The sequence below is a fragment of the Tenrec ecaudatus genome, chromosome 12 (genome assembly GCF_050624435.1).
Source record: "Tenrec ecaudatus isolate mTenEca1 chromosome 12, mTenEca1.hap1, whole genome shotgun sequence".
In the NCBI taxonomy this organism is placed as follows: domain Eukaryota; kingdom Metazoa; phylum Chordata; class Mammalia; order Afrosoricida; family Tenrecidae; genus Tenrec; species Tenrec ecaudatus.
In genome coordinates this window covers 115,072,686-115,100,037 of record NC_134541.1, presented here as the reverse complement: position 1 = coordinate 115,100,037, position 27,352 = coordinate 115,072,686, and the positions used below count along the sequence as shown (strand labels likewise).

At 50.9% G+C, this 27,352-nt stretch overlaps 2 protein-coding genes across 4 annotated transcripts in view; both read left to right on the top strand.

The window, feature by feature from the left end:
- The window catches only part of TMC7 (transmembrane channel like 7), a 53,635-nt gene extending 45,416 nt beyond the window's left edge, over positions 1–8,219 (top strand). Inside the window, exons 13-15 of the mRNA XM_075528338.1 lie at positions 1,069–1,224; positions 3,351–3,429; positions 6,338–8,219. Of these exons, the coding sequence (XP_075384453.1) occupies positions 1,069–1,224; positions 3,351–3,429; positions 6,338–6,412 (310 nt within the window). The 3' untranslated portion in view covers positions 6,413–8,219. The remainder of the gene's footprint in view (positions 1–1,068; positions 1,225–3,350; positions 3,430–6,337) is intronic.
- A 2,773-nt stretch (positions 8,220–10,992) lies between these two features.
- Positions 10,993–27,125, top strand: COQ7 (coenzyme Q7, hydroxylase). 3 transcript variants are annotated; one of them, XM_075564564.1, is made up of 7 exons: positions 10,993–11,128; positions 16,733–16,911; positions 18,301–18,415; positions 19,071–19,210; positions 20,407–20,475; positions 21,260–21,384; positions 21,472–21,665. In XM_075564564.1, the coding sequence occupies exons 1-6, from the start codon at positions 11,056–11,058 to the stop codon at positions 21,335–21,337; spliced, it is 654 nt and encodes a 217-aa protein (XP_075420679.1). In that variant the 5' UTR covers positions 10,993–11,055; the 3' UTR covers positions 21,338–21,384; positions 21,472–21,665. The 3 variants fall into 3 exon arrangements, with proteins under 3 accessions (XP_075420679.1, XP_075420678.1, XP_075420677.1); XM_075564563.1 differs by lacking the exons at positions 10,993–11,128; positions 21,472–21,665 and adding exons at positions 16,418–16,584; positions 26,919–27,125; XM_075564562.1 differs by lacking the exon at positions 10,993–11,128 and adding an exon at positions 16,418–16,584.
- Positions 27,126–27,352: the final 227 nt, after the last annotated feature.

Below are 27,352 nucleotides of genomic sequence, written 5' to 3'. Positions count from 1 at the left end.
CCTTTTAACTTTAAATTTAAAAAAGAAAGAAAGAAATGCATTCTCCTGGCACAAAAGTCAAAAGGTCTGGTGAACATTCTTTTTCGAATCCTGTTTCTCAGCTTCTGATGTCGTCATCTCGGTATAGATGTCTGTCTGTCTGTCTCTTTGAGACACTTAGTCATGCCATTGTATGACTAAAACATAAAACGATTCATTTCCTTAATTGGTTGATCTTAGGGATGGATTGATTCTAGGGATTTTTTATCCCTGTGTATACGACTGCAATGAATTGAGCCTGTTCCTTTTAGGTCTGAATGTTCTTGCTTTTCCACAATCATCTTCTAGTTTGGGAACGTGTCAAACCCATTGGGAAGTTGAAAAATAGCAGCAATGAGCACTCCCATCCCCTCAGTAGGCTGCCCCAACCAGACTCCCATGGCCACCTGCGCCTTGTCCCCCTGTATAGTCTGCTCTGTGTGAGATGAGCCATCTGAAATTCCATCTCAGGTCCCATGGCACCGTACCCCTAAGTACTTGAACATCCCAGCCTTAAACATAGGGACAGTCTCCTTAGATATGGCCCCAATAAGACAAGCATTCCCAAAAAATGAATACTAATGTCTCCTAATATCCGACCCGCTTCTGATTGCTCCAATAGTCCCCTAAGTCGTCTTATCACTTTTTTTAAAAAAATGAAGATCCTGTAAGAATCGCCGTTACTTCGCTACTGATGATCATACCTCCTTCGTCTGTTTTCATCCCTGATCTGTTTTGGAGGTGTCCAGGCCAGTTTCCACGACTCTGGATTAAGAGATCGGAGAATAGAATCGCTGCATTTGCAATTTGCCCGAATGTTTCCTGACAGCATCATCTAACGTCTTCCTCCGTCCCCTGAGTTCCCTGCGTGGCGGAAGGTGGCTCTCGAGGCCTGATGAAATCCAGGGCGGGCATTTTGGGGGCCAGAACACTCTGGGAGGCTGCTGGCTCAGGCAATTCCGCCAGGGCCCAGCCAGCAGTGTGTTGTGTGTGCGGACGAGGGAGGCTCCGCCGGTGCCACCCGCCCTGAGCCTCTTTGTATCCTCACAGCATCCCTTCCTCCAAAGCCTGCGGGCCCTTCACCAACTTCAACACCACCTGGGAGGTCGTCCCCCAGACGGTGAGCACCTTCCCCAGGTCCCTGCAGTCGCTGGTCAATGGCGTCACGTCGGAGGCCTTCGCAGTGCCTTTCTTCATGATCATCTGGTGAGTCGGGCCACTCGGTTCCTCTGCACTGGGCAGCGGGGCGCCCCTGCGACAGGTGCTGCACCACTGGGCCCCCGCCCCCCATTCCCATCTCTCCAATGGCCTTGATACTGCTGGCTCTCTATGATCACACAGGTCCGATAAGATCACATGTGCATGGCACGTAGCCCCCGAGTGGCTGGCAATGCCCGTTCAACTGATGAATGTACCTTGGCTTACAGAAGAAGCCAATACCCGTTCCACTGGTGAACGGACTTGGCTGATAACCAAAGGGTGAGGGCCGAGCAACTGGGCGATTCCCGAAGTTCCCAATCTCTGCAATTACTGGAAGGATCCTCAGATAGCGAAGTCATCAAATAATCACCACCAGGTGGGGCTGTAGCCACCCAGAGGTGCCTTAGGAGAAAGGTGCTGTGCTTCCGAAAAATTGGCGAAAACCCTCCTCTGACCCACCTGCCAAGGGCCGCCAAGAGTCACAATCAGCTCAAAGGCACCTGAGTTGGTTCCTCCTGCCGTTGTCTGCTTGAGAATCAACATTGCTGACTGGCCACGGCATCTCTTGTCCTTTGTAAAAAGGGACTGATGAAAGCCAGGCGAGCGAGCTGTACGTTAGGAGCGCAGGCTCGAATCCTGCCACTTAGAAGCGGGGTGGGCTTGGGCATCACATGGTCTCTCTGCTGCCATGCCCTCCCCTCAGCCCTTACCCCACCCCCCAGCCCTGGAGATGAGGAGAGGCCCGGGGCAGACTGCCTAAGGGTGTGGGAGAGAGGAGGTGATGGGTGAGCAGTGCTGGCTCGGGACATAATGGCGTTTGGCATATGGAGGGCACCAGGGTCTTGGCTGCACACCGGGACAGCAGGATCCTAACGTTGTTGCTGTTGTCAATTTCCCATCGAGTCCGTCCTGACTTTTGGCCACCCCGTGTGTGCAGTGGGGGGAACCGCTCCATTGGGTTTTCAAGGTTACATGCCTTTCCTTTCAGGAGCAGGTTGTCAGGCCTTTCTACCGAGGCACTTCTAAACGGGTTCAAACCACCTGCTACCAGTGGAGTGCATCATGTGTGGGTCACCTAGGTGTCTGTTATAGTACTACTAATCCCGGATGTGGGTGGGTGTAGTACTTACTATGAGCGAGGTATTGTGAACATCTGAAAGGTGTTGTTAACTCATGAAACCCTCACCATTAAATGCTACTGATGTAGAACAATGACAGGAAACTCGCACCACAGTGCCAGAATGGGATAGCAGCAAAAAGACAAGTGTGAAATGCAGGATGCTAGGGGTGAAATTGCTGACTCACTTAGGAACCTGCAGCCCGCCTAGAATTCCCAGGGCCCAGAGCTGCTCTGTCCCAATCAGCTGGCCCACCTGGGGTTTGGCTAGAGCACCACCTGGTGGTGGTTATGTGATGGCTTCTGTGTCTTTGAGGATCCTTGTCCTGTAGCTCTTGGTCTTCCAGAGATTGGTAACACCTGGAATCTCCAGGTCGCTTGGCCGTCGTTTTATCGGCCCCATCTGGGAGACAAGGATGACCCTGAGTTCACAGGAAGCCACGTCCCCTCGGTTATCCTGGGGGCAGGCTTGCCCCTCTCGCTGCATCTCCCCCAATAACGTCAACTACCTCCCACTTGAGATCTGGGGCTGAACAGACAGCAGGAGCCAATGACCAGTTGCTTTTATCCAGTGTTGCCATGTGGCTACTGAGCCGAGTGACTGCTGGCTTTGACGGCATTCACCCCACTTTCCATCTGAGGAAAGAGCCAGTGGCGGTCCCTGAGCATCCTCTACAGATGACCACATCTGTAGTGTGATCACAGACAGCTCATCGCATGCCCAGGCCACTCCCTGGACTCCCTCCTCCTCTCTGCAGGTGCCGGGGGGGGGGGGGGGCGGGGGACATCAACAACTGGTAGCATTCACTTAAAACAGCGAGGCATAAATCAGACTCACTGCCACCGCCAAATGAGACAGGCACTGGCTGTTTCTGGCCCCTTGGATTGGGGAAAGGGAGGCCTCCCTTCTCATGTCTCTCCAAGGGAAATGTTTCCAGGGGAAAGGCGTAGGGTTGTTCCTGCCCTGACATCGAGGGTGGGGAACTCACTCTCCACCTCTCTGCCTGTGTTGCAGCCTCATCATGTTCTACTTCATTGCACTGGCCGGAGCGCACAAGAAGGTGGTGGACCAGCTGCGAGAACAGCTGTCCCTGGTAAGGGAGCAAGTCCTGGCTGTGGGGTCACCGTAGGGGAATGAAGGGTGGGGAACCTTTCTCATCACCATGCCCCCAAACTCTGGGGGAGTGCCCAGAGGCCCCGCTCCTAGCCCTTCCACACTGTGTGAGTCCGGGTGGACTAGAGAAACAAATCCACGGACACTCATATGTGTAGAGGAAAGAGGTTTGTATACAAGAGCTGTTGAATATTGAGAAAACACCCCAGCCCAGTTCAGATCAAGTCCACAAGTCCTGTTAACCCATGTGTCCGATACTGATTTTTAAAGTCCTCTTCAGACTCATGAAACACATGCAATGACACTGAATGCAGGACATCACAGGTCAGTGGGTAGAAAGTCTTTAGATCCAGTGGCATTGTAAGCATCTCAGTGCTGGCAGGGGCCTCCACGTGACTTCTCCAGCTTCGGGGCTGCATCAGGGTAGGTCCATGTGGCTTCTCCAGCTCCCAGAGTTTAGCACATGTGTCTTGTCAGTAGGGCATCTCCAAAGGGGTGAAGTAGTGAGTCTCCCACCTCCAAGGAGGAAAATCCAGATTTCCCAGGATTCTCAGGAGAAAGCAATGCATTCCCACACAGAGGCTTCATTGGCTATGATCTGATTGACAAACTAGACTCCATCCCTTCACTCTTAATCCTCTCAAGTCCCAATGTGACACCAGATGATGTAACTACCACACATACCTATCTATGTAAAGCACCTACTCTGCAGCCTGCACTGTGCTGGGTTCCAAAGGTGATTGAAAGACACAAGGACCACCCCAATCCTCAGCACTGCTGGGAATAAAATCAAAGTGGTTAGAGAGGCAAGGTCTCTAGGCAGAGGTGACATTGGGGCTGAGACCAGGACGCTGGTGACTGGAGATCTTGGGAGTTGGCAGCATGGGTGGGGATGAGGAAGAGGAGGAAGGCTATCATGGTTGCAGGTGGGTGAATGAGGACAGAGAGGCAAGACATACTGAGTTATCAACAGGTCAGAGCTGGGGGCTCTGGGAAGTTTGAATTTTGTTCTGTGATGGAAGCCATTGGAAAGGCTTGAGTGATTGCCTATTTCTATTTCTTTGTGGTGTGAAATATATGTAACTAAAAAGCCCTTTTGGTCATTTTTATAGGTACAGCTGAACATTAATTACCTTCACCTTGTTGTGCAATTAACACTGCTTTTTTGGTTGCCAGCATTTTTTACTATCCTTTAATGGAAACACTGCCATCAAGTCGATTCCGACTTGTAGCGGCGACCCCAATGTAGGGCTTCTGAGACTGAGTCTTTATGGTAGCAGTCAGCCTCATCGTTCTCCTGGAGAGGAGCCGGTGGGTTTGAACTGCCAACTTGGCAGTTAGCAGCCCAGCACTCATCCCTCGGTGCCACCTGGGATTCTGCAGTAGAAGCTCGAGGTTCTCACTCCCCTCCCCCCCCCCCACGAGTGAACTTGTTTCCATGCTTTTGCCTTTCAAGATTCTTCATGAGATGATGCCATAGATGTCTGTGGGAAACTGACACTGAGGCAAATATGACTAGGACTATATTCCCTCACTTATAACAGAGGGGATCTGGAAAGCTAGTATTCCACGGTACAAAAGCCACCACTTTGGTATGTTAGAGATAAAGTCCAAGTACATTATCATGGTGCTTTAAATATCATTCCCACGATTCTTGCTGATTATATCCCCCTATAAAGGAGACATTCTTTTGTTATCTCCTCCCACCCGCGGGTGCCCAGCCCTACTCATACCTTCCCCCAGTGCAGTTATTAGGTTTCCTTACCTGTGAGCTCGGTACCTTACTGTAGTTGCCACCCACTTTGTGATGTATGTCACTACTGAATATGCATGTCTTGTGGCTACCTATAAATATCCCAAGATAGTAAAGACTCCCCCACCTCTTCGCCCACCTCCATGTGCACCACCAAGAGGGGCTGGTGAGCATGCTACCATAAAATGTATCTGACTCCTTTATTTTACTATCTCTCCTATCTTCTATGACTTTACTGTCACCTTTATACATGATCGTTGTACAGTTACACCTGCGGACCCTTCAGTTGTTAGACTCTGGTTTCCTCTGACAGTTGTCCTTTTACAACTTACTTTCCTCAGCATAATATCCCCACGGTTCACCCCTGCTGTGGCCCCATGTCAGGACTTCATTTCTCTTAACAACTGAGTCTGATATCATTGCATGTGTGGAGCATCTTTTGTGTACCCATTCCTCTGTAGATGGGCCCTTGGGCGGTGTGAACAGTGCTGCACTGGACCTTGGGGTCCAAGTGTCTGTCTGAGCCCCAGCTTCTGCTTCTCTTGACTGTGTATCTAGAAATGGAATTGCTGGCCCCTTGGAAAGTCCCTCTTTGAGGAATTCCCACAATTGATTCCCACAGGGGCTACCCCACGGACAAGCCCACCAGCTGTGGGTGAGGGGTTTGACGTTCTTGCCCATGGTGGGTCTTTTGTGTTTTGTTGGTTCACAGCCATCCTAGTGGGGTGAAGTGGTATCTCACTGTGCTCTCGCTTGACATTTCCCTCATCCATTGTTGAGCGTACTACCATTTCTGGAGCTTGGCTGGTCAAATATCAGATCATGTCCCTTGGCCTGTTTAAACTGTTGTTGAATTGTAGGACTTTTCTTGTTTTTAATATCTCCTTATCAGCTCTGTTTCTCAACGATTTCCTCCCAAGCCTGATGTACATGTTTCCAAGCTCTTCGGCTGCTAGTCAGGGAAGGTAGTTGTAGGGAGCCAGGAGAAAGGGGGAAACCAGACTTTTACAAGGAAAGGGCCAATGGTGTGAATCCTTAGCCCCAAGTCTCACAGTTAACTTATGATGCAGAAAACAATGTGATTTGCCTCCAAAATGATAACTATCTTTTTCAACTCACTTCTTTTTTTCTTTAGGAAAGTCGTGACAAACGTTATCTAATCCAGAAACTAACGGAAGCCCAGAAGGATATGAGGAACCGACTAGGCTGATGCCGAAAATGCTGACCTACCTTGTGCATAAGCAAGATGACTGCTGAATTTTTAGAGCATGTCTGCATTTTCAACGGAAAACTGAAAACGTATTTTCTAGACTTCAGACTTGGCTGGTGTGTCGCAGTGTGGCCCATCATCCCTAAAGCAGGCTGAAAACCAAGTCCCCGGGTCACTGACTGCACCTGGAAAGTAGTTACTAAGAGGCCTGCACCTTTACAGCCCCAACAGAGAAGAGGACTTTTACGTTCAAAGAGCTTCCTGGACTTGTCTTTTGAAACGAACTTTTGAGCCCTCCATTCAGGAGACAGGGTTCCTTCTTTTGCACCAGGTTACAGGGGCCAGGGCTGAGGACCGCTCCTTAGGACCTAGCGAGTCTTTTGAGTGATTCTGCTCACCAAACATGAGGCTCGGTTTTGGAAGTGCAGGGTAATCCTTGACTGGTGATGTTGAGGGCAGGTAATGAGACAATGGAGAGGATGATTGTGAAATTTCGGCTCCACGGTGGTAGTCAGAGAGAGAAGCCCATTGCTGACAGTGTGGCTAAGCGGATCTTGGAGGGCCGAGTATAGCCTTTGGCCCACAGCCATAATGTCCTCCCTTCCTAGCAGTTCAGTTGCTGCAGGCTCCTTACTTGGGGAAGGCTGCCTTGGCGGGCTGGGTGTCCACAAGCCATGACCGCTTTCTAGTCATCTTCAGGAGCCAGGGTTTGTCTGTTTTGGGGCTTCTGGATGCCCTGAAGGCCACTGGAGTTCCCGGCCCGCTGGGAAGGGGCTGGTTAAGTTGGGAGCTGTGGGTTTCTGTGCTCAAGAGTTTGGGGAGACGAGACAGGCTGCTGTGGACATGAACCGGGGTATGCAGAATGCTAGTCTCTTCTGCAGACACAGAGAGAGCTCCCATGTAAAAGGCCAGCTGTTTGCTTCCCTGGTATTGTTAAATGTGTTGCTTTTATAGACTTGGTGGCATCTCTCTTCAAAGGTCTGTTACAGTAAGAATCACACTTGCACTGAGCACCGCATCCTCAGCTTACCCGAAATTGATAGCTCTGAACCCTAGGTTACAGGTGGATGTCATCTGCTTTTCATGTACTATCTTTGGAAATCTTTTACAGAGCACCGTAGTTTTGAGACTGGGCCATTGCAGCCTCCTTCCGTTGTCTTCCTTCCTTGCATTTACTCAGGACTGCGTGTGTGTGTGTGTTTGTAGGGGGGTGATTTAAAGGTGGGTGCAGGTTTAGAAAGGATAATTCCTACCACCTCTCATTACTCAGAAGTGACCAACTCCTTGCTTCAGGGGCACAGGAAGCCTGCCAGAACAGGCACGTGTCCGGAGGTTTGTCACTCAACACAGAGCCATTTTCATGGTCTTCCACAAAGGCAGTATAAACAGGAGTGTGTTTGGGTCCTGTGAGACTGACGAGTTTCTTACGAAATCCCTAGCTTATTAAAGATTATGAATTTCTAAACCATATAACTGGGATCGTGGAATTTTGAGTTACCCAGAGTTCATTCTCTCCTCACTTAGAAAAACAAATGCTAAGTGTTGGTGCTTCTTTCAAAAACCTTTTCATATTTAAAATGCTCTCACCTTCCCAGGTCATGCTTTCTTTCTCTGTGTGTGATGGAAGCAGTGAACAGACACTGCTGTTATACAACTGACAGTGATGTACAGGAATGTCTAACTTTTCATTAACCGCTGCTAATTTGCATTACCTCCTACTTGAATGTCTGTTTTGACTACTGTTCATAACATCAGGTGATGTCTGTATAAGACTTATTTTTTAAATGCAGCGCTCTAAAAAATGGGCATCGGAACGACTGATTAAACAGTTTTTTTTTTAACGCGCTTGTGTGCATCTGGATTTATGGCGCCTTCTTGTTGTCAATCAGCTGATCAAGGAAAGCTGCTCCTGTTTTTGGACTGGCTCTTTCCCGTCACTGGGATTGTGGAGAGGGAAAAGGCGTGCTTAAAGTCGTTGGCAGATGAGTACTTTTAATTAAGACCCCTGGGCTCCTTTGGAGCTTCGGGCGGGGTGGTGGTGGGGGAATGTTTAAAATCAACTGTAAAAATAAAATTATTTCAAGCACTCCCCATCCCACTTCAAGGAAAGCCACGGTAGACAATTTGTGTATCTTATCCTCCGAGACTACTTTATATGCAAGCAGACAGAGATGTGTGGTTGTAGTATGTGAAATATCTGTGTGCTCCCTTCCTAAACCTTTCTACTTAGTAATATTGTTTGGGGACTGTTGGTGGAGCAGTGGCTGTGTGCTTGGCTGCCGACAGGCCAGCAGTTTCAAATCCACCAGCTCCTCCACGGAGGACAGTGTGATCCGGGGAATATGGCCGTCCACTTCCAGGAAACATTCTACAACTTCACAGCTTTGGAGACCCTCCGGGACAATTCGAACCCTGTCCTGCTTCACACTGACTCAGAACGGGATTGATGGCAATTGGCTTCCCCATATAATTAACTACCCATTCTTTTGTCCCATGGAATCAGGGCATGTCAGTGCCTTGATCCTACCGTTATCTCTACATCCATTCAGCTCCAACCAATAGTCAAATGGTTTCCAATGCTTTTTCACCTGTTGAGAACCCCAGGTGCTGCGACCTGACCAGCTCTTGTAAACGGTTCTCTTTTTGACCCGAGAACCTTTGTTCTTTATCTGGACAGCTTGGCCGGTTCTCTTGGTCACACAATGTTCTCATCCCAGTCAAGGGAAAATCCAGATAGGTGATGTCCTTCGTTTGCTTTAATCCTTGAGGTGGCAAATGTGCTTGTAGCTCCCCAGTTGCATAAGTATTCGAGAAGAAAGGTACAAAGTCTGCCAAGAGGGCAGAAGGTCTGGCCTTGGAAGACAAAAGAACTTCTTGATGTTTCTTATCGACTCCAGGCCAGTAACCATCAAGTCAGTTCTATCACGTGGCAAACGCCATGTGTGTCAGAGTAGAACTGTGCTCCCTGGGACTGCCAGTGGCTGGTTTTTTGCTTTTTGTTTTTTCAGTAGATTCCCAGACCATTCTTCTAAGAGCCACTGGCTGGACTCCAACCTCAAACTTTCTGGTTACCATGTAACCTTTTGCACCACAATGTGCATATGTTTTACGGGTAAAACCAGCTAAGTGTTGGGCTATCTGAAGGGCCGGTGGTTCAAATCCAGCAGCTGCTCCACGGGACAAAAATGAGGCTGTCTCCTCCCATAGATTCACTAAACCTTGGAAACCCTACATAGGGTCACTATGAATTAGAATCCACTCAATGGCACTGTGTTCTATCACTTAACTTGTATCTTTGAACCTTTCCATATAATGGTAAAATTTGCTTTTATATTTTTTCATTAATATTTTAAATATATACTGTTGGGTAGATTGAGGATGCTATTGTTATTATGATTATCGAATGTTAAAAAGAAACAAAACAAAAAACATGATCTATTGCATTGGGTAAATCTGTTGCATGAGCACTCGTTAAGGTGTTAAAAGACAATGACGTCACACTGAGGACTAAGGTGCGCCTGCCCCTATCATGGTCTTGATACCAAAATGCAGGCTTACACCTGGGAGCAAGAGTCAATGAGAGGGACAAAGTGAAGTTAAAGTTTCCAGAAGGCAGCTCCAGGCTGACAGCAAAACAGTCCGTCTGGGTGGCGTCCTGTTTGAAACCAGAACACATTTTTTTCATTTGGAATTTACACTTTGAAGAGGGAGGGTTTGACATTAACTCAGGTTTCAGGGCAACCAGGAGACCCCGAACAAGCACACAGGACAGCAAGGTTCTTGTGTCTTCGTCTCAAAATGGCTCTGACAACTCCTCAGATAACAGGGATTAATTTTTTGGCCACTAACAGACATGTAATGTCTTGGAGTTATCTGACCCTTCCCGATGACACGTGCATCACACCTGTTTGCCTCTGAGCAAGACCTCCATAAAACTTCCATAGAGGCTGCATTAAGTAACTTGGGATACATGATTTTCAATAGCTTCATATACATGGGCAGACTAGACAATATAAGTAATGAACCGATATTTTTGAATTACGGTGTTATCAAAGACTACCAGCACACAAAATGTCTTGGAAGAAGTGCAGCCAGAAAGCGCCATAGAATTCAGAATGGCGACTTCATCTCACATATTTCGGACATCAAGTTGCGTAGAGGGTCATCGCAAAAAAGGAAATGGATTGACCTGCCCGAGATGGATTGACAGTGGCGGCAACCGCGGGCTCAAACACGCCAGCAATTGGGAGGCGGATGCAGGACTAGGCAGAGTTGGAATCATGAGTTACTAATCTAAAAAAAAAAAACAAACCCCAAAAACAAATGAATTACTAATCTCTTCGTGGTCCTCAGTCCCAGGAATTCAGGTGAGAAACCTTGATTCAATCTGGACTTTTGAAAGCTCAAGCGAGCGTTTTCGTTTCCATGGTAACTCAAAGACCGTCCCTCCCAAATAGTTGACAGCGCCTGCATCCAATGACATCGTTGCACTTGTCGTTTTCCTCCAATCGGATGGCGGCTTGGGAAGCAGGGGCGTTCCCGGCCGCGCAAAGCCCCGCAGCGTTTCCGGGTGTCATCAGTCGGCGTCGAGAGCACGTTTGGCCTGTTTCGTGCCGCAGCGCGGCGGCTTCGTCGTCGGGGCGATGGCCGGGGCGGCGGCGGCGGCGGCCCGTCCTCTGTGGCGGCTGCACACCAGTGCCCGGCGGCCCCCCGCAGGTAAGGGGCAGGCAGGGTCGTGGCCGCGCGCGGGCCCGGAACCCAGGAGGACGAGCCGGAGCGGTGGAGGGGCGAGGGCAGACGCCTGACGTCACAGCGCGGCGACCGCGACGGAGCGCCGCGGAGGGCCGCGGACGACCTGTAGGGGGCGGAGTTTCGGGGTCGGGAAGTGACTGGTCCCGGCTGGGCGGCACGCTGGGGTGACGTCATTGAACGTGGGTGCGTTGACGTCGCGTCGGGTGGAGGTTTAGGCGAAGGACACGCTGTCCCTGTCACCCAGTTGATTATTCCGACCCAGAGCGACACGGTGGACCTGCCCGCGGTGGATTTCCGAGATTGCAACTCTATTTTTTGGATATTTTAGTCTTGAGTTGCCGTGTATTGGGCACCCTCAAGGCAAGATTGTTTTAAAAATCATTTCATTCGGGGCTCTTACAGCTCTTACAACATTCCATACATCGATTGTATCAAGCATATTTGTACCTTGGCAGCCATCATCATTTTCTAAACATTGACTTTCTATTTGAGCCCTTGGTATCTGCTCCGCTCACCGCCCCGGTGTCACCGTAATAAATTATAAATTATTATTATTTTCATATCTTACACTGGCCTTTGTCTCCGGGAGGGGTGGGGAGTGTTGGGAAATTGTGCATGGATCATTGAAATTGGTTCCCACTTCCTCCCCTCCTCCCTCACCTTCCTCCTATCCTCCTGGGATCCCTACTCCCATTTCTGTTCCTGAAGGATTTATCTGATCTGGATTCCTTGTGTTGTGAGCTCTTATGTGTACCAGTGCACATGCTCCGTTCTAGCCAGAACTGAAAGGCAGGACTGGGGTCATGATAGTTGGGGTTGAGGAAACCTCAAAGAACCAGAGGAATAGTGTGTGTTTCAGAAGACTGCAGCTCTTTAAAGGAGTAGAAAGCCTCAGCTTTCTCCCAAGGAGCCTCTGGTGGCTCTCGATGATCAGTTGGCCAAAATGCAGTGGTCGATGCAGGTGCACCCCCTCGGGGTGCTGCTCTCCGAAGCCTTCGCCAGGCTTTCCTGCCCCGAGTGTAGTCCTACAAGGAGCAGCCTAGGCTTCACCTGGGAACTTGTTAGAAATGACAGGATTACACTTCCGACTCAGTCTGAGAAGCACCAGTGCGCTGCGAGGGAAGTGGCCCCTGGCTCCCTTACGCCCTCAAAACAAGCTGCTACCGAAACATGTTGCCAGGCTGTTTGCTCTGAGTTGAATTGTTTGTGTACCACTTGGAGGAATCTTGTCTTACAGCAAAATCATTTTTTAAATCACTTGCATTTTGATGACTGAATAGTTTGTCGTCCTCCCCCCTACCACCTCCCCCCTGCCCCCCACATATAATAAAGCCCCGTTCTGAAACTACATAAAAGTGTTTGACAGCAGCTAAATCCTCATTCTGGTAAAAGAATCACCAGGATCCAATGACGGGACTTTCCATCTGGGGTCTTAAAGACTTGAAGATAAACAAGAGGCCAGCTAGCTGAGAAGCTACGAAGCCCACATGGAAGCAGCACACCAGCCTCTGTGATCATGAGACCAAGGGCTCAGGTAGAAAGAAAATGTTTTGAAAATGATGATAGCAACAAATACACAAATGTGCTTGACACAATGGATGGATGGATGGATTGTGAAAAGAGTTGTATGAACCCCCAATAAAATGATTAAAAAATGATAATAAAGACGGGGCTTTCTACTCCCAGAAAGAAATACTGGCTTGGAAACTCACAGGGCCAAACTGCTTGTTCTAGAAAGATGCTGTCGACTTGATGGCAGTGAGCTTGTTCTTTTGGTTTTGGATCGTGCAATGGTGACACACTCGCCCACAACACTGCACAAGCTCCTTGAGCATCTGGTGCAGGGTCCTCAAACTTTTTAAACGGGGCCACTCCACTGTCCCTCAGACCCATTGGAGGGCCGGACTATAGTTTAAAAAAAAACTATGAACAAATCCCTATATGCACACTGCACATAGCTTATTTTGAAGTAAAAAAACAAAACGGCAAAAACACCCGGCGGGCCGGATAAATGTCCTTGGCGGGCCATAGTTTGAGGACCCCTGATCTAGTGCTTCTGTAACAGAGATCCCACAAGTGGCTGGCTTTAGCAAACAGGACTTTATTTTCCCCCAGTTTACCCAGCCCTCCCTACTGCCACGGGTCGAGTCCCACTCCTGGGGACCTTGTATGGGGTTTCCAAGGTTTTGTAAACCCTGTGGGAACAGACAACCTCATTTTTCTCCTGAGGTGGTGACGGCTAGACTGGAATTGCCAGCCTTGCATTTAGATCTCAGGCTAGGAGGCTGAGTCTGAATCCAGGCCTCTGGCCTTTAAGGGAAGGCTTTCTGGGTTGGCCCTGGTAGAAGGTCTCTTGCTGAGTCATCTTCATGTGCTTGGCATCTCTCTTCCCCCATCTCTTCCTTATCTGTGTAATCTCTGTATCTCAGAAAAAATTGACTCAGAACACACTGATCCTGTCCTGTTAACATCCCAGCTAGGACTATAATCACAGGTGTTGAGATTGGGATTGACGGCACATTTGGGGGGACAATAGTCAACATAATAGTGTTTAATTATTGTGGTGTAGGGGGTGACGATTTGGCCTCCTACCCTCAAAGGTAGCGGTTTGAACCCACCAGCTGCACCTCAGGAGAAAGGTCTGGTTTTCTCCCATAAAAGGTTACCGTCTCAGGAACCCGCAGGATTGCTCTGAGTTGATGCGATGACGGGGTTGAGTACCAGCTGAAAGACTGGTCATTAAACCCATCCACGGGCACCTCAGGTAACGGCACTCTGGGGGCATCTTGAGTGAGTCTGAATTGACTTGGTGCCAGCCAACCACAGCAGCAGTACTTGATGCTAGTCTCAGAACAACACAGTCAGCAAGGCTTCCCAGTATCTGCTTTTCCTTTTAAGTGGAAATAGCCTGATGTTTGCCAGTTTCACGTGTCAGAAACGGCATATGAAACCTTGACTTGTCCAGGGTTCGTGCTAGAGATCAGACACATATCTTGTGACTTGTGTGGCCCACCTCATGCTTTATAAAGACATTTTGCAGGACTTGTGGAGAGAAAAGTGGCCGCTAGGACCGTCTCCAGCTGCCCCGAGAATCATTGGTTGGGAACCCCAGGCTGGAAGCATGGTGTGTTACAAGACAGTCCAGTGTGTTCTAACAATTGTAAACATTCTCACCAGACCCTGTCAGCAGCCAGCTGTGTGTCCGCACTCGGCCTTGGGCCCCAGTCGCTTACTGCTCTCCGGAAGTGGTGGGTGGTTTTGCTTTGTTTGAAAGTACTACGTTCTCTTTTGGATCTTGGCCATTGACATGTTTTTGGTGGTAGCAAATCACAGAAGCAGGAAATAAGATTATGTTGAGAAAAAAAGAACTGCCTCATCATTTACAATTACTCGACTCCATCCCCCTGCAAGGAAACCTATGTGGGAAGCACCGGTCCTTGAACTTGAAGTAAAGCCATTAAGAACAGGCCACCTTGACCGTGTCAAATGTCTCAGCCTGTTCTCCCAATAAAAAACAGCCGTGGCCTACAGTGGCCCACCGCCTGGTGGCACAGGCCCTGGTGGCATGATGCACGGGGCTCCACCCACGTCCCCGTGTCTCCTTGTGGCGGACAGGCTCAGCAGACCAGAGCAAGTCCCACGGAGGAGTGGATGGCAGTGGAGCCGGGAAGCCTCAAAGCACCCGGGCCGTCGTCGTTTCGAGTGCTGCAGCATGGAAAGCCCTCCCAGTTCACGTGCAGACCGTGTCCCTCCGCAGATGCCAAGCCCATCTGGCTGGGTCACCTGGATTGTCCTACGAATACTGCCACAAGGGTGGCTTTAGTGAACAAACTGATTGTCTCATGGTTCTGGAGCACGCGAGGCGCGCTCAGACATGGGGTCTGCCTCTGTGTGTGTGCGCACGCGTCTGTGTGCGTCCTGCTTGATTTGCGTTTATGGAAGCCACCTCTCAGAACTACATCTGGGACCCACCTCCTTGGGGCATATCACCTTCTGTCCCAGAACCACGTCAGAGGAAACCAGCCTCCAACAACCGACAGGCCAGAAGGCGCAAATGTACGATGACAATATATAAAGATTAAAGTAGAGTCATAGATGATAAGAAAGATTGAGAATGTAATAAAGCAGTCAGACACATGCTCACCTCAGCTCCTCTTGATGGACCACGTGAAGCTGGGAGACGTGAGAGCGAGCCTTTCCTATCTTGGGACATTCAGAGGTAGCCTTAACACATGCATGTTCAGTAGTTAGCTATGTCACAAGGTGGTGGTATCTCCATTAAAGGTCTCTGAGCTCACAGTGGGGAAACCCAGTGTCTGCACTGGGGGGTGGGTGCCACGCAGAGAGAGAGAAAGGGATAATGTCTGCTTCCATAGGGAGATAAAATCAACCTGTGCTCACTTTAAGGCAGCATAGCGGTTAAGGAAAAAATCTGTGGGAATGATTTTTAAAGCAGGATAATGTACTTGAACTTTTAAGTTACCAAAATGTGGCGGCTTTCCTACCGTGGAATTCCAGCTTTCCAGATTCCGTGTGGTATAAGTTAGGAATATAGCCCTTGTCATCTTCCCCTCAGTGTTAGTTTACCACAGAACCACACATTCCCTGAAATGGTTTCCCTCACCTATTTCCCGAGGTGGAAGCTGGCCAGCGGGAGACGCATTCCACAGAAGCCACGCTGCCGTGAGCCTGGGATGCACTTCAAGCCATGTCAGCCCAGGCTCACGTGTCAAACACATGCTGCCCATGGTCCCTCCTCTTAGGACTAAGAACGTTTTTTGTTGGGGAAGAGAGGGGACTCTTAGATTTTTTTTGTGTGTGGTTTTCATTTTTGCTGTGAACCAGGTGGGAGTAGACTTATCGGTTCCTCATTTTTACTTTCAAACAACCTCTCAGACCTGCAAGGGAGAGCGTTTTTGAGATGCCTGAATACCAGGCGCCGGAGTCCATGGGGGCTCTACTAGTTGACCAAAAGGTTGAGAGTTCAAACCCACCTAGAGGCATGGGGTGGGGTGTGTGGGAAGACAGGCCTCACCTCATACCTCCTAAAAGCCCTGGCCTAGAGTGGCCTGGGGAGCAGCACTGCCCCCACAAGGCCATGCAGCAGCAAGGAGCCACGGCAGGATGGGGCTCAGAAAACAGCACTCAGGAGTTCATGAAATAGACAAGCTCTTGTCACCACATGTAAGCAGAACTGTCACTTTTCCTGAGGGCATCCTCCCGCCCCTCTGACCAGCCTCTGCTTGGCCCCAGGTAATCTGGTTTAACATGACGATGGAATGCAGGACTCTGAGTGCCCCAATTCTTGTTTAAACCACCCCTCTGCTCGCCTTGGGTGATGGCGGAGTGCCTGCAGTGTGAGAAGGTAGATCTTCAGAAATGTAAAATGACCCAGAAATCCGGAGCTCTCGGTAAAATCGGTAAGGTTTCATCCTAACTAATTCACTGTTTTTAAAAACACTGTAGGTGAAATAAACGATCTCTCAGGGCCATGAGCGCTCACTTGGGGCGTTTGTCCTGAGGTGTTCTTGTCCCCAGAGTGATGACGAATCGCCGCTTGCATTGCAGTTTTCGGAAGGAAGCTCGGCGCCAGGTATTGCAGTTCGGGAATGACCTTAGACACCATCAGCCGGGCGACTGTGGATCGAATAATTCGGGTGGATCACGCAGGCGAATATGGCGCCAACCGCATCTATGCAGGGCAGATGGCTGTCCTGGGCCGGACCAGCGTTGGGCCAGTCATCCAGGTGGGTCTCGTAGCTCTCACCTGCTGCTGCGCAGATGGTCCAAAGGCCTCAGGCCCACCTGGGGCCAGGTGTCCTCAGGAGAGGCTCTGTTGCCACAAAGGTATGGATTTTTGACAATTGGATGAGGTGGGAAAAATCTATGTGTGAAGCACAGGTATATATATTACATTTCAAAAAGTTTACAGAAAAATAAAATAAAAGGTAATGGAATTTCCCCATGAGCTCCTTGAAGTTCGGCGTGTATGCGGCATTTAAAAGGGTCTTGGTGGTGGCGGTGGTAGTGAGAGAGGGTAGAGGATCGCTGCTTCAAGTGAAGGCCCTGGAGTAACACACACACACACACACACACACACACACACACAATTCTCAGTAGCACGAAAACAGAACCACGAGGGCTTCAAAAGGTCAGGGGAAATTCCAGTTCCCTATGCTCTGGACTGCTAAGCGCAAGGAGTGGGGAAAGATGAAGCTTTCTATCCTGTAAGTAGTTACAGTCTCAGACCCCTTGGGAGCAGCCCTACCCTGCCCTGTATGGTCGCCGTGAGTCAGGACTGACTCACTGGCAGGGCATTCGGTGACCTTGTGAAGCACCCTGATATTTTATACACAGAGGTAGCTTGGTGGTCGCACAATTGCTGGTTCACAGTTCCGTTCACTCCCGCCTTGGAAGCCACTCGGCCTCTCTGAGGGCCCGTTCCTGCCATGGTTGCAGATGGGCTCTTTCCACCGACCTCAGTGGGCTTGGGTGTCGTGTAAATGCGTGTTTGTTTGAAAATGAGTTTTAAAGTAGCACCACAGTTGGCATGTATAGGCACAAATACAAGTTAGAAGGCCTCCTCCGAATCCCTGGGCTCGGCACTTAGCCTCTCAGTGCCTCCCTCCCTCCCCCTAGGGACGGGGATCGGGGTTCGTACGTCACAGGCTGGTTCACAGTAAGAGAGCTTGGCACTTGGCGTGGCCGAGTCTGGGTGAGCGGTTATGGTGTTCTCCCTTCCCCCTTGGTTTCGCTGAGGCTCCTCATCTAGCTTGCTGAAAGGGAGGCGCACAGCTGTGGGGTCCACCCTGACGAACTCGGGACAGGCTGCCCTCCCCACTTCCCGTGTGTGTATGTGGGGTGGGCGGGGACGGGTAGGTGTGACATGGTTCTTGTCCTGTGAGTCTGGGCCTCTCCACCCTCACCTGAAATTCGAGAGCTGGGGAGCCCAGCCGGGGTCATGCTCTCCCCAGCATCCGAGATTCCCTTCTGCCTGATGGTTAGGTTTTGCCACACGCGACTGGAGGCCCCTGGGGGAAGTCACCGCCCTCGTCCACTGTGTTTCTCATGCTTCACGCCAATGGGCAGGGCAGGGCCTGCGGCGGTCGCCCCATGGCATGTGTGGTGTCGTGCAGAACATGTGGGATCAGGAGAAGGAGCATTTGAAGAAGTTCAGTGAGCTGATGGTGGCACGCAGGGTCCGGCCGACGGTTCTCATGCCCTTTTGGAACGTGATGGGGTTTGCCCTGGGTAAGTGTGTCTGCATGGACGCGTCTGTGTGAGCTTCCTGGGCTTGGATGAAGGGAGGGACTCACCCATGCCCGATACTCTTCTAAGAGTTACATTGACCACTCCCCCACCTTTTCTTTTTTTTTTTTTTGCTTAAATTTATTTAAGTTGGCATCTTTAAATCAGTGGTTTCATGAAAGGAAGCAAACAAGCAAAAAACTCAAATCCACTGCGGTCAAGTCAAACCCGACTCCCACGGACCCTGTAGAAGGGTGGGGGGAGGAAAGTAGTAGAATTTGATGGCAGGCAGATGCTGTCGTGTGGCAGAGGTTCTCAGCCTGAGGCTTCCTCGGGAGGCCCGGACGGGCTCGCCCCGTCGAAGGAAGGCTCTCCTTTGGTAAGCAGGTCAGGGAGAGCTCAGAGAAGCATGGCAGTCTCACTGTGATCAGGGTGCCCCAAAACTTTTTTTGAGTCCAGGAGGATTTGCCCCAGAGGACATGTTCGCTGTCTGGAGGCATCTGGGGTTGCTCCCCCCGGGGGAGAGGTTGCTACAGGAAAAGACCACCTGGAGGTAGATAGCGTTGAGGTTGTGAGACCCTGGCCTGAAATGCCCCCCTCTGCTCCCCCCTCCGTGGTCTCTCCGTGCCACTGAACTGCTCTGGGTCTGCCCCTCCAGGAGCGGGGACCGCCTTGCTGGGGAAGGAAGGCGCGATGGCGTGCACGGTGGCTGTGGAAGAGTCCATTTCACATCACTACAACAACCAGATCCGCACGCTGATGGAGGAGGGTCCTGAAAAGCACGAGGAACTCCTTCAGGTACCCCACCGCTCTGGGGAGGGCGAGCTCGCAGGGGCAGAGGAAGAGAAACGCGGGTGAGCCAGAAAGCAGTGTAACAAAGCCGCCTGGAATCCTTAGGAAAGAGAAACCACCACAGGGGAAGCTGTTGCTTTCTCCACATGCCCTCCGTCAGGTCTGTGCGCTGCGTGGTAGGGTGGGTGGGAGGAGGTGTAGGCCTGCCCTTTCTCCCGTTGGAGAACAAGCAGGTAGGTGCCTTGTCTTGACAGGGTGATGTGCTGCGCACAGCTTTCCTGACTTCCTTCGTATCAGTGCAGTTGCCCATTATCTTAGGACTTCTTCCTGTGTCTTTCAAGAAAGTCTATCAAGATGACCCTTTTGGGCCACCATAACCTTCTGAGCTGGCCCTTCTGCCTGGACTGCAGCTGGCACCGCAGATGTCCCAGGAAGCCGCTGTTGGGACCTTTGTGGGGAGGGACCCTCAGGAGACTGAGACCCCCGTGTGACAGACGGGGAGAACAGGCCTGCAGCCACCCCCTGCGCATGGTCATGGCTACACACGCTTTGTTTTATTTGGAGCAAATGTGCAGGTGTGAACCGTGGGAGCCCTGGTGACACCGCAGTCCAGGCTGGCCAGTGTGAAACCGCTAACCACTCCTGGGGAGAAAGATGAGGCGTTGTATGCTCTGAAAGAGTTACGGTCTCTGAAGCCCACCGGGCCGGCCTCTAGGGTCACCGTGAGTCAGAGCCCACTCGATGGCAGTGAGTGTGGAGCTGGCAGCCTAGTGGCAATACTTTTTGGCGTCGCTGAGACTAGCTGGAACCGAGACTGTGGCCGGCACAGCTGAAGGATTCACTGTTTGGCCCTAGCTAGGAACCATTTGCTGACCTGACCTGAAACTGATGGCTCTGCACACCAAACTTGCTGCCGTCGAGTCAAGTCTGACTCACAGCAACCTTGAGGACAGGGTAGAACTTCCCGTCGGGTTTCCGAGACCTGAACTCTGCACAGGCGTAGACAGCCTCATCCTTCACCCAGGGAGCAACTGATGGGTTCACACGGCTGACCTTGTGCTTAGCAGTGCAAGGTGTACGTAACCCACCTCCCCACCAGCGCTCTTGAAACTCTGGTGTCCATGTCCACAGTAAGCCAGGGCAGCAGGAGCGGGGGGATGCTGACGGGCTTGTTTCTGTTTTTCCTTTTCAAATCTAACCAGGTCATAAAGAAGTTTCGGGATGAAGAACTTGAGCACCACGACACAGGCCTGGAGCACGATGCTGAGCTGGTAGGTCCCTGCTCTTCCCGGTAGCCTCTGGGGCTCCGGGGCCCTTTGTTTGGAAGCTTAAGAGGCCAGCACAGTGTCTGTGTTGAGAAAAATAGATTTAAGGGGATGGCCGAAGAAAGAAGCCTGAAGCGAGCAGAAATGCTGCTCCCAGTTCCATATCGTATGCTTTGCGCCCTCCTGGGTCCTTGTCCTGCCACGCCCCTTCCCTGCATGGTGGGGGGCCAGCGGGTTCCACGTAGCGGCCATGGCAGAGGCCATCCATCCCGTCTTTTGCAAAGACAACCCCCACCCCCAAGGATCATAAATTGCACCTCAGATCTCACTTCTTATCCAAGGAAATCCAAACCCAGAGGGGAGGTGGGCGGGGAGGAGGAGGGGACAGGACAGCAGGAAAGGGAAGGTGTTCTTGGGTAGCTGGCACTGCTGTGAAAGCCAGCTCCCTCGCCTAGGCCTTCCTCTCCTGGCCCCTTGATGCCACAGGGTCTCGGGGTGTGGTCCTTGCTTCTGTTCTCAGTCTGCCCTTCCTTCTCTAACTCCAGAACGCCATTGGTAAATGTCCAGCTGCCCTGGATCCCTCTACTGGAAGTCAAGACTTCCATGTGCCCCCATCCAAACATCTCACCCCCACCCCTGGGGGCAGGCCTGCTCCCCCAGTGGCCTTCCCCATCACGGCTAGTGACAGCTCTGCGCGCCCCCACCCCCTCCCAGTGGCCTGCCCCACATCTGCTGTGGCGCTTGGCCTCTGTCACTGTGTAACCGTTTGCTTGTTTTCCATTTGAAACAGGCTCCCGCGTACGCCCTGTTGAAGAGGGCCATCCAGGCCGGATGCAGTGCGGCTATCTATTTGTCAGAAAGATTTTAAATCGTGCCTCTCGACCCCGTCTAGAAGAGGCAGTTGTCATTTGACAGGTGATTTTTTTTTCCAGAAAAAATGAATCACTATTGTTATGTAAGCTTTCTTACCGAACTGTGACCATCCTCCCTCTCCCCATTTAGTGAAAATCCCCCGTGCTACCTTCTCTCTGGGCTGGTCTCAAGCCGAAAGGACAATGTGTTCAGCAAGCACATCCAACTGATGGCAAACGAAGGCTTCTTTAGTTGATCTCACAGCTGGGTTCTCCTAACGCTTCCAGAATGAATCGTTAATAAAGTCACAGATCTTGAGGAGAAAACAACTTGATTTCAACTGGTAAATGGAAATGAATCACGAGGGCCTTTATGATTGATGAAGGACTCTCAAGCCCATCAAGTACGAGGAAGACTTGTCACATCTGTTTGGAGTTACGGAGGGACGAGGCGGGGTGGTTTCCTTCCTTAAAGGAACCAGGCTGAGGGACGGGGACAGGCTCTGCAGAGTTGAAGTGTAATCATGACTTCAGGTCTGCCACCAAAAGAATGACCAGCAAAACTGACGGCCACTCTCAGACTGCCATGAACCCACTGCAGGCTGGTGGTCGTCTCTGCCCTGCAGACCTGGTGGGCTGCTTAAAACAAACTCATTTTCCAGGCCCACATTTCTGACTTACTAGGTAGGGCCCAGGATCAAAAACGGTTTCCAAAGCTCTCCAGCAGATCTTCATATCCCATTCATTCATCCCCCTGAAATGGAGCATCCCCTGCTGCTGGTGGAGGGCCCCGTTACTCTGTGACACCCCCCCCCCAGGACCCTGTGTGATGAGCCTCCAGCAGGCAGGCCCAGCTCACCCCACAGAGGGTGTCAGTCGACTTGAGCAGTGGACCAGGTAGTAGTGTGGTTGGGTCCTTTCCAACGGCAACTTCTCTTCCTAAACCAAGAGCGAATCCAGCCTCCAGTGTAGATTCCCAGCGCCTGTGGTGGCCCACACACGTGTGTCATCTCTTAGGTTAGTGCAGGAGAAGGCCCGCGCCTGCCCAGCAAGTGCTGCGAATGCGAATCCACATGTTCCTCCGCTCCTGCCAGGCCGTTAGCCTGCTGAGGGCAAGTCGATGGGGTTCTGAGTCCTGGCACAGAGCAGAGGCCTGCTGAAAGTGGGCAGGAGGACGGGCGGAGGGAAGGTGTTCTTGGGCAGCTGGCACTGCTGTGAAAGCCAGCTCCCTCGGCTAGGCCTTCCTCTCCTCGCCCCTTGATGCCACAGGGTCTCGGGGTGTGGTCCTTGCCTCTGTTCTCAGTCTGCCCTTACTTCTCTAACTCCAGAACGCCATTGGTAAATGTCCAGCTGTCCTGGATCCCTCCACTGGAAGTCAAGACTTCCATGTGCCCCCATCCGAACATCTCACCCCCACCCCTGGGGGCAAGCCTGCTCCCCCAGTGGCCTTCCCCATCACGGCTAGTGGCAGCTCTTCCCCCCTCCCTCCAGGGGTCAGCTCCAGATCTGCTGTGGTGCTTGGCCTCTGTCACTCGCCCATCCAGTCTTCCAGGATGCCCCATAGGTTCTGCCAAACCCTTCCCACCTCTGCTGCTGCCTTATGGGTCCCAGCTGCCTTTGTCTTCTCAGTGTTTCAGGAGACACCCCTTGTCGGTTCTTTCACCTTTAGCTTTGACTTCCCAAGAGCCTATTTTTTCACCCAGCAGCCAGAGTGACCTTTTAAACCAAGAACACAATGTCACTGCTCAGCAACCCATTCAAACCAGGGCTCCCCCAGCTCTCTGAAAAGCTAAAGGTCATAGAGTGATTCACGGGCTTTTCCCCCTTCCTCTCTGCTCTGGTCACACAGACCTCCTGTTCTCTAAAGGGCTCAGCAGGCAGTGGCTGGCACCCCTGCTAGAATGAGCTTCTGCCGATAACCTGCATAGGTAAATTCCTTGCCAGTTCCCAAATTTTTGCCCATGGAGGCCCACCCTCACCATCCTTGTCCAAGTTTCAAGGCCCTACGCAGCCTCTCTCTACCCTGCCCAGCCTGCCTTGCCCTGTGCTCTGTTCCCCGCTGCCATAGTACTTGCCCCCCTCTAACATAGGATAGGCTACATGAGTCTTCGCCGTTCAGTGAGGACATAAGGAAGGTGACAGGATTGAATGAAGAAATAGGAAGTTGCACACAATTAACTAGCGAGTCAAGGCCATTCTTGGTGCCTCTCAGCAATACTGTATATACTCGAGTATAAGCCAAACAGTATCAGTCGAAGCACCTAATTTTACCACAAAAACTGCATTGAAAACGTGCTGAAAAACTCGGCTTCTATACTAGTATATATAGTTACCTCGTTTTAAGAATGGGCAAAGAAGTTGATAGACACCTTTCCAAAGAAACATGGCTACTACGCACATGAAAGATGCTCCACATCAGCCATCTGGGAAGTGCCTGACCACGAGGAAACACTTCTCTCGCACTGGGGTGGTCATCCTAACAGGCAGTACTCACCCGCGTCCATCGGACAGTCCCTGAGCATGAGAAACGAGCTCTCGCCCCTGCTGGTAGGAATGTGAAATGGCGCAGCTCTTTTGCGAAAACAGTTTGGCAGCTCTTCAGAACGTATGTTTGAGTTACCATCTGACTTAGAGAATGGAAAACGTGTTCACATTAAAAGCCTGTATGAGAATATTCAAGGCAGCAGTATTCCTAAAAGCCACAAAGTGGGAAAAGCCCAAATGTCCATCTATCAGGACGGACCTGTAAATCTATCATCTCTGTGGATAGTCCTATAAGGAGTCCTGGTGGCATGGCAGTTGTACATGGTTTCCAGTTGCCAGGTCAGCCATTTGAAACCACCCGCTGCTCCTCAGGAGAAACCTGCTTTCTGCTCCCATGAACAGCGGCAGTCTCAGAAACTCAGGGGCAGTCCAGACCTGTCCTACAGGGTTGCGGTGAGGCCATCCACTCGGGCTGGCGGCGGGGCAGGGTTAGTTACAGCCACATCACGGAACACTACTAGCTGTAAAAGGGTGTGAAGTCAGGAAATACTGGCGCGTGCTACAACACGGATGAACTGAACACATGCCAGGCGGGAAGCTAGATGCAGAGAAGGTCACAGTCCATTGTGGAGTGGCCAGAAGAGAAGGGCCGAGCAAGACGAGGCGCGTTCTACTCCTGTAAAGATCAGAGACTTAGAAACCCACAGGGGCAGCTCCCCTCCGTTCTCTAGGGTCCCCACGAGTCCGAATCAACTTGAGGGCGGTGGGTGGAGCTGAGAGAGGCGGAGGGATATGAGAGTGACGGTCGGTGGGTCCATGGCGCTGGGAGGATGAGAACGTGCTGGAGCTGGAGAGGTGACTTCGCAACCGTGTGAAGATGCCGTAACCCAGGAGATGGTACGCAGTGAAGTGTGTGTGTGGCTCCTAGCTCCGAGCTTACAGGTTGGGTTCCATTCGGAAAGGCTATCTGGTGGCTTTGTGGGTTACGCCTGGGCTGCTAACAGTGCGCAGCAATTTGAAACCACCAACTGCGCTTCAGGAAAAAGAGTTAAACGGTCTCGGAAAATGCTCAAGGGCAGTTCTGTCCTGCCTGTAGGGTCTCTCTGAGTGGGCGAGGGTTCTCTAGAGAAACAAAACCAGGACACTTCAGATGACATATAGATACATAGGTTTATACAGCATGGAGGAATATAATAATTAGTCCACCCAGCAATGCAGAGGGCTCACTTCCATGGAACAGTTAACATACTGGAAGTCCATCACCTCACGAGGGCTGCCGGGTCTAAGGTCAAGGAGGCAGACAGCTGAGTCTTCCATAGTGCAATGCAGGCAGTCCGGCCACAGGTACCAAACAGGAGGGCAGATCAACAGTCAGCTCGACAGTCCAATGCACAAGCGAGGTATACACCAACAGTGTCGCAAGCTCTAGCAGCACAATCCACAGGCTAGCAGTCCCACAGCTAGTGTAGCTCACAAGTTGAGACAGAGAACTAGCAACCACATGCTAGTCTGGTCACCAGAGAGCAAGGGGGGGGGGGGCTTGCCAAGCCATTTATCTCTTTGTCCTCCAATCAAACTGCGACCTTATTAACCCCACGTTGCTATTGGCCAGGTTGGCACAAAAAAACCTACCTTTCACAATGAGTGAGAATTGACTTGATTGCAGTGAGTGAGCCCTGGGACCAAATTTCAATCTAGGTGGTTCCAGGGCAAATGATAGCTTCAGCCATCGGTTCAGCAGAGCATATGGGATCCTTGGCCTGCCCAGGTTCCCATGCCAGGGCCAGGCACCTTCATCATGGGGAGACACCTTGTATCCTCCTTATTAAAAGGCCAGATTCCCTGCTGTTTGGTTAACATTTCCTTCAGAATTGCCGGCTCGTGTTCGATGCCTCTTTGTTTCCAGAGCAAGGCCAGGGAGATTTTCTGAATCCCCTTTGATGGTCTTTAATTCCATTACGGCTTGTAAGCTTCTCTGCCGTGCTTCACTGCTCTGACCTTTCAGGGAAATGTGATTTTAAGATTGGCCTTCATCCAAAGCTGATGCCAGGCTGACAGAGGATGCTCGTCAGAGCAGTGAGGGGTTGAGGAGCCATAGCTTCGGCCCCTCCCTACTCAGCGCCGGCTTCTTCTGGTGGGCAGCAGAGGGAGCCCTGGAGTTGATTCTGTGGCCGCTGCCATCCAGTCAGTGCTCACTCATAGGGACCCCCTGTGGGTTTCCGAAACTAACTGTTGACAGGAGTAGACAGCTCAGTCTGTCTCCTGAGGAGCTGCTGGTGGTTTTGAACTGCTGACCACGTGGATCGCAACCCAACGGGCAACCACTACACCACCAAGGAAAGCAGAATTCTGTTTCTTCCCCAGACCTACTGAATCAAGACAGCATTTGAGCTTCTAAGAGGCTGTCAGAGAGGATGGGCTGTGACTTCACGGCTTGGTCATAAAGCACAGGACAGCTTTGGTCTGCTAGGATCACGTGCTGGAGACGCTCCCAGGCTGAAGAACTGAGGCCGCCTGCCAACAGCCTCCCAAACAGCCATCTTGGAGTAAAGCCTACCCACTGACTCAGCCCCAGCCAATGTCTTGCCTTTTAAGAGACCCTGAGCCCAAACCATCCAGCTAAGGTGTTCCCAAATTCCTGATACTCAACCACTGTGCTGCATCGTAAGCACTTGCTGTTTTCAGCTGCTACATGTTGGAATCAGTTCTTTCCCTTAAAAACAGCAACAACAAACACTGCCACGGAGTGTGCATGCTGAGTCATGTCCACCTCCTGTGGGTTTCTGAGACTCTAACTGTTCGTGGGCATGGAAAACCCGGTCTGTCTCGCACAGAGCTACTGGTGGTTTCAAACTGCTGGTCATGAAGATTGCAGCCCAGTGCTTAACCACCACGCCACCCGGGCTCTGTTTTGGATCATTTTTGAACACGCATAGGCAGTTCACATGTGGCCTTGAACTGGTTCATTCTGGTTACTGAGACTTCAAATTTCCGCCCAGATACGCTGAGTCAGAACCTACTGTCTAACATGGTTCCCCCTGGTAATTCTTCATCATTTGGGAGAATCTAATTAAAATACGGATTTCATTATGTTTTTATTCCATTTTTCCACAGACTTTCCGAAGGCCCCTCGTACAGTGCTTGGGCGCCCCCGCAGACTGGACTTGCCCAATGGGGGAACACACATAATTAACAGCCAGTTCGCTGGCCTGATGACTGTGTTAAGTGTACAGAAAAGGTACGCTGAAAGCTTGTCTATCATTTCATACAGTTATTGCTTAAATAAGAATAAAAGGGATAAACAAAACTAGATTATAAGAGTTTTAAAGTGTTGATGAAAAAAATTAAATAATACCTGACAAAAACCAATAAGACTGTTTAAGATCGTTCCATATTGCTTCTTGGTTGGTGTCCTCCACTGAAATATTCTTCACTTTTTACAAAAATTATTAAGTCATTTTATTGGGGGCTCTTATAACTCGTAACCATACATCAGTTGTAGCCAACACATTTGTACATAGGCTGCCGTCACCAGAAATATTCTTCAC

Bases quoted from the DNA above. Each gene is read 5' to 3' on its own strand.
- COQ7 (XM_075564563.1), top strand. From the start codon at position 16,503: ATGGCGGAGTGCCTGCAGTGTGAGAAGGTAGATCTTCAGAAATGTAAA. The intron at 16,585-16,732 runs GTAAGGTTTCAT...CTTGCATTGCAG, and splicing joins CGGAGCTCTCGGTAAAATCG to TTTTCGGAAGGAAGCTCGGC. The intron at 20,476-21,259 runs GTAGGTCCCTGC...CATTTGAAACAG, and splicing joins TGGAGCACGATGCTGAGCTG to GCTCCCGCGTACGCCCTGTT.